Source organism: Patiria miniata, unplaced genomic scaffold (assembly GCF_015706575.1).
Source record: "Patiria miniata isolate m_02_andy unplaced genomic scaffold, ASM1570657v1 HiC_scaffold_21, whole genome shotgun sequence".
Taxonomy (NCBI): Eukaryota; Metazoa; Echinodermata; class Asteroidea; order Valvatida; family Asterinidae; genus Patiria; species Patiria miniata.
This window is the reverse complement of record NW_024037060.1, coordinates 6,315,448-6,321,447: the sequence shown is the minus strand read 5'-3', so window position 1 is coordinate 6,321,447 and position 6,000 is coordinate 6,315,448. Positions and strand designations below refer to the sequence as shown.

General features: G+C 42.9%; 2 protein-coding genes across 2 annotated transcripts; both read right to left on the bottom strand.

Annotated features, from left to right (window-relative positions):
• Positions 1-509: 509 nt before the first annotated feature.
• On the bottom strand, positions 510-3,617 carry LOC119729861 (protein rolling stone-like). The gene is made up of 3 exons (XM_038202655.1): positions 3,537-3,617; positions 2,264-2,507; positions 510-1,164 (listed from the first exon to the last, which is right to left on the bottom strand). The coding sequence occupies exons 1-3, from the start codon at positions 3,615-3,617 to the stop codon at positions 626-628; spliced, it is 864 nt and encodes a 287-aa protein (XP_038058583.1). The 3' UTR covers positions 510-625.
• Positions 3,618-4,990: 1,373 nt separating this feature from the next.
• LOC119729860 (trace amine-associated receptor 13c-like) lies at positions 4,991-5,944 on the bottom strand. The gene has a single exon (XM_038202654.1). The coding sequence runs from the start codon at positions 5,942-5,944 to the stop codon at positions 4,991-4,993; it is 954 nt and encodes a 317-aa protein (XP_038058582.1).
• Positions 5,945-6,000: the final 56 nt, after the last annotated feature.

Sequence of the window (6,000 nt, the reverse complement as noted above, 5' to 3'; positions counted from 1 at the left end):
ATACACGTTATTCAATATCGAGACTTTATACAGACTTGACACTCATTTACCCGCATGTTAGTCTCAGAATTGAAGAATTTATGCATCACGCAAACCTTTTTGGGATGTCTTTATTATGTTAACTGATAGTAGTAACCACGAAGGTGCGTTTCATGTTATCAGAACAAATTTGAACCATTTTTCAATGATGAAATGTTCTATTTTCCTAATATTTTATTGAATATTACAGGCTAGCATTACCCTCCTGGAAAATTGACCGTTCCTGTTGGCATTGACCAATCAGATCTCGACCTTTTGGTCAGGTGACCACATAGGTTGGTCAAATTCGTCCACGAGTTTTGTGAGAAATGTACACAAACCAAAGGTGGGCGGGGCTGGAAAATGGTAGCGACCTACATGCATAATTATTGGGGCCGAAGATGCACAAACCGTCCCCGCATGTTAGTATCTACACGTATACACGTCAACGCCGATCGGTGTGCGGCAGGCGAACTGAACCGGGAGATTACCGACTTGATTACAAGTCTAAAGGTGGGTGAGGCTTATGGTCAAACTAAACCAGGAACAGTCCATTGTGTAGAAATTCTAATTTTGTGGAGGTACTGTAAAATAAGAAAATCCTTCCTCAGGTGGCGCAACATTTTTCTGCCACCTTGTTTCGAAGTTTGTCCAAGGCGAAGAGCAAACCATGGAGGCAGGGCGCAGCCGCCACTGTACCCAGAAGAAGAATGATCAGCGACGTAGTCGGGGCATTTTCCCAGTCGATGAAACTTTTGTAAATATGCGTTCCACCATAGGGGTTGGTCCCCCCGGATTTGTAGTAAATCAGCGCGAACAACTGATACAGGAGAAAGTACGAATATGGGTACACAAAGTGCAGAAGTCTGATAGGGGGAGCCGCTACTATCAAGTCCGCAAGCGCGATGATCAGACTTATTCCGTGAACGTGTATGGTGAAGATTTGCACGATGGTGAACCCCGGTTGGAACTCGACCAGCCAATAACCAGCGGTCACAAAAGCGCATGCGCTGTAAGCTATGTTCTGAAGCAGCCATGTTAGCTTGAAGTACCATGGCAATGGGGTGTTCTCTTCAAGTTGTGGTTGATTGTTCAGGATTGCGCCATTTTCCAAGGGTCCGATCACCAGTTCGTTGACGTCAGCAACTGCAATGGGCAGAAAAAAAGGAACTAGAGGAGTATGATGGGCCTTTATCACCGTGGTCAAAATGTTTTTCAACCAAAATGGAATTTATACTAAAGTTTCTGCTTGCTTGCCCGCTATATTAACCAGAAATCGGAAACCCCTGAGTTCTCAATGACTTTCGCATTGTCAGGAGATATCAAACGATAATAGGGCCTATGCCACACCATTGGACATTTAGATCAAAATTTATGATAGTATTAGGATCAAATTTTGCTTAGTATCTACCGTCCTATATGGGAGTTGGGGAACGGCGAAATCCCTTTTACAAAATAGAACCATTGGAAATAGTATACGTATGCTGGACGGAAAAAGTTGCTGGTTGAAATACTATGATTTTGTGTGGCTATTTCATCTGGTACATTAGGGCAATGCATTTCACATCAAATTGTTAAGATGTATGTGATATTTTGTGTAATAACAAAGCATGCTGATAACCAGCTACCTTATCTTCATATCACGTACTAATAACGCACACATAGTATCACGCACGTGCATTTTCGCACGTACTCGCGCTGAAAGCCGCTTTCCCCCTGGCTGGAAAACGATATTACGAAATTTATCCAATAATAGAAATCAGCCGGACAAAGTGACCTTGCATAGGGCAATGTGTTTACGAGAGAAGAACAAATGAAATTGTCTCGATATTTATGCGGCATCCAGTCTGTCACAAGCAGTGATGTACAGATTAAGAGAAAACGGGTCGTTCGGCCTCGTGGTATGTGGGACACAGACGCACTACATTATTCCGTGTTCCACTCGCGCTCACGGGATAACTAATAGTGTAGCTGCTCCGTCCTACATTAGAATAAGGGGCGGAAACTAGTCTAAAACGCACCCATCCGTATCAAAATTAAAATAGAACCCTCCTTGAGTGTATGAAGTAGTGTTTGTCTCAAAAGAAAATGTTTACAAAAACTATTTTGTCAATAAGTAATTTAGAAATATGTACTGGACGCGACACCATAATTTTACGACATGTTTGTTAACAATTCCGTTGTTGTGTGAGTAATAACATGGCGGACGGTTGTTGCATGGAGATCAGTGGTTACCGGAGCCTACCTTGCCTTTGCGTCTGTCTCCGGTGGGCTACTAAGGAAACAGCAGCAGTCACCAAGTACAAAGTCAGGACGCAAAAGCTCCAGTTGGAGAGGTAGATCAGCCATTTGGCTTGATTGTCCACGGCTCGGCGATAGAAGCTAGGATGACCCCAGATTATGGGCACAGTGATGTTCCAGGCTAGTTGATAGACGGCTACCAAGACTCGGAAGGCGATGAACAGACTCTGATGCTGTGACCAGAGAAACTATAAAGATGGACACGTAAACGTTTTCTAAAAATGAAGTCACCTTTTAATTTTGTTTTTGTTCAGTTCTAAGATCCAATCCTCCTAAAGGTCACAGGCCATAAATAGGCCCAAAAATGCATACGAGGCTACGCCGGCCAAATCACTATTTACATGTGCTCAATTTTTGTGTTATTAGAGCAAATTTTGTGGGCCATGAACTTGAGGGTTTGTAAAAAAAAAGGTGGAAGCTGTGAACAGGACTGCGAGCTTGTATTTCTGTGAAATTAATTTTGGATGAAATTGGGCCCTAAAATTGCTCTATTTTGAAATGGAGAGCAGGCGTCATTTTCAAAATGTATTTATCACTGGGGTCCATGGCAGTTTATTTACTAGTTTGAAACCAATGTATGTTCCGACCTATAGCCATTCCACTATTTTTGACTTTGTTCGTTTATCTTTAACTTTGACTAAACAAAAGCCTACATGAATACTATTAGAATGGTTTTAATTTTTAAAGTTCGTCGGAAAATTACACCCCAAAAAGGCAAAAGAAACAAGATAACCCAAAAACGTTAATGTGGAGAATCAGTCTTTCAAAACTGGAACAATACTAGGTGTCATAAATTTATTACAAAAGCAACCGACCAAATCTCTGGACGAAAAGTAATGCGAAGAATATTTTACGTAAGTCAACATAAAGACTTTATGGGGTAGGCCTAACATTTTTAAAATCATTAAAAATTGTTCATAGCGATAAACCATATGTAGGCTATTACCGCATTCATGGAATTTGAACCTATTTTGGAAAACAAAACGAATCAGAAATCAATGATTAACGCAACAATTCTCCAAATGAGGCGTCATTCTCTTTTACTTCTGTCAGACATTTTGTCTTTTTTTCCCACGAAATGTACACAGTTTTCTAAAAAAACAAATAATAAGATGAATTAATTCACCAAAAAAAAGGACACAAAAACTTCATAGGGAATCAGCAAAAATCTTAGCATTCAATCAAAATAATATTTTTGCTCTTTAAAAAAATCATACTTGCGGCGAGACGAACGCCTTTACCGAGACTCCACCGAAGCCAAACTTCTGCCAACGAAATTCACTGCGGAGCGCTTCCATTGCTAAGGCGACATCTTCAATTCACATACCTCGTATATGAAAGCCGCACATCTATATATGACTGCACAGAGAAGAGGAAATTGTGCAGGCCCCCGCGGAAGACAGATGTCTTCACGGGGTAGTTAAAGCTCTTGAGACACTCATGCAATCATCGAGAAAATTGGCGGTATTTCTGAGTATCCTGACAGAGATATCTCTGCAACAGAACTGCGACGAACGTGCATCCGCTAGTCCAGGCTGCCGACCAGAGAAATGCATGCGATCAGTCAAGAAAATGACGGGTTCTCAGCGTGTGCCACTCGATACAGACCTTGAATAGGTATCTGAAAGCTCCGTTGCTGAACTAGCCTCTCAACGGGACGGTGCATGAGGTGAAAGTGACTCCTGCCTCCTTAAAAAATGGAAATTTATGAGAACCTGCCCGATCGTCACACGGGCAATGTCAGATCTGCCGCCTGCTAGGGTGGCCAGCACTCAATCGTCATAAATTGCAGCCAGAACAGATGGATTCTTATCGCCGATTGTGCAAATATCAAACGTCCTTTTGGTTTCCCTGCGCGGAAGCGTTGTGCTATCAATCTTGTAGGCTTTGTGACAAAAAATGCATTAATGCGATGCATCGCCCTCGTTTTTTTTACTAACTGACTAATGGAAAGATTTAGCGAGTTTGAAAAATACATTAACCTGGATGATTAAACTGAAGAAATCCTGAAGCAATTTTTTAAAATATTAATTTAAACGATGCATCGCTATTCGTCAGGCTTCACATAAAATATCAAGAGAAAAAAATTACATATCTTTCTATATTATCATAGTCGTGACATTTCATCAATCCATATGAAAGGAGCAACAAAATGTCATGTCAAAAAATTGGAGGTGAGACCACGTTGTGATATAATACAGTTTCGAGGACCGTAATAGTGATTCTTAAATATATTTAGAGTTTAATGTTAAACGTGCAAGATAAGTTTCCTATAGTAGTGCTGAATCTGGATCTATTATAATAAAACCCTAACGATCCCCATCCAGTCAAACTCAAACACCAGGGTTTGTTAGAATATGTTGGAGTCGAGTGAGTGCTGCGCCTACCAAATTGATTATGCTTTACATGGGGTTACGCATACCACAATAATCAGGGTCCAACAGTTTGGGTGTAGAGTTTACCATATGGTGTAGGAATTCAGTCGCAGGAGTGAGGAAGGTTCCTAAAATCACTCAAGGAGGTTAGGGTTGTTCAAGGCATAGCGCAAGGAAAGAAAAGCCGGGGGACTGGCATTTGAAAAGCTTCGCTTGACCACTTCCTGGTGTGACTCTTGGCTGTCTGGACGTGCTTGGCATAAGATTGGACGATTATTTGGCACGTCTTTACCAAATCAACAGAGCCTGCGCAGAGCAACGAACGGCGATAGGAACAGCTCCCTGGCGCGTCGTCTGAATGCATCATTCATGGCGAAGTAGATGACGACGTTCCAAAAGCTGTTGGAGAATTGGAGCCAGTACAGAGCGAAGAACACACCCAAGGGTTGGCGAACACCGGCCAGGACGCAGGCAAAACCCACGATGGTAATAGGAGCCCAACATGCGTAGAAAGTGAACGCCATGATGCGGCACATGCGGAAAAACTTGATGGCTTTGCGCGTTTGTCCGCCTTGCTCGGTTAGCTTGGATATCATGTGGGATCTGACACGGGTGTGTTTCTTCATGCCCACCCAGGCTAAGGCTGAGGTAACGGAAACGGTGGCTAGACTCGGCAGAATGAACAAGCCGACGGTCAGAGCAATTGACAGGAGCTGGTTTTGATAGGTGACGGTGCAGGAATGGAGCACCAAGGCGTACTGCTGGACTATCTGGCGGGTCATAAACAGGGTGGTGAGAAACAGGATGGAAAGGATCCAACAGAACACAACCCCAGTTACTATTTTCTGCTTGGTGATGATTCTGGTGTACCTCAAAGGGTACACCACGGCAATGTAGCGCTCAATGCTCAGTAAAGTCAGCGTCAGTAGAGAAGCCTTCTTGGCGACTGCCTCGACTCCTGCCACGACCAGACACATGGTATCACCAAAGGGCCACAGGTTGTACACCGAGGGGTATATAGACGAACATGCTATCAGACCAGTAAACAAGTCAGCTAGGGATAGGGACATGAGAAGCAGTCCATGGCAGTTACGGAGCGAGGGTGTGGATCCTATCGTGATCAGAGCTACCAGGTTACCTGCGGTGGTTAAGGTAGATATCGAAAAGATAGTAGCAACTTTAAGCCCGCAGATGATGTCGGCGCAGATTGTAAAAGGGAAGGCGTCCAAAGAAGTGCTGTTTCCAGACATTTTAAAACTGTTGTCAAGATTTTTCTTGGAGTAGTCTGTTAAATTGTCTGTTTGTC

What these genes read in the sequence shown, in the direction of transcription:
- LOC119729861 (XM_038202655.1), bottom strand. Translation starts at nt 3,617, where the DNA reads ATGGAAGCGCTCCGCAGTGAATTTCGTTGGCAGAAGTTTGGCTTCGGT. An exon ending in AGGCGTTCGTCTCGCCGCAA is followed by an intron (nt 2,508 to 3,536) that starts GTATGATTTTTT and finishes CCATCTTTATAG; the next exon opens with TTTCTCTGGTCACAGCATCA. An exon ending in GAGACAGACGCAAAGGCAAG is followed by an intron (nt 1,165 to 2,263) that starts GTAGGCTCCGGT and finishes TGCCCATTGCAG; the next exon opens with TTGCTGACGTCAACGAACTG.
- LOC119729860 (XM_038202654.1), bottom strand. Translation starts at nt 5,944, where the DNA reads ATGTCTGGAAACAGCACTTCTTTGGACGCCTTCCCTTTTACAATCTGC.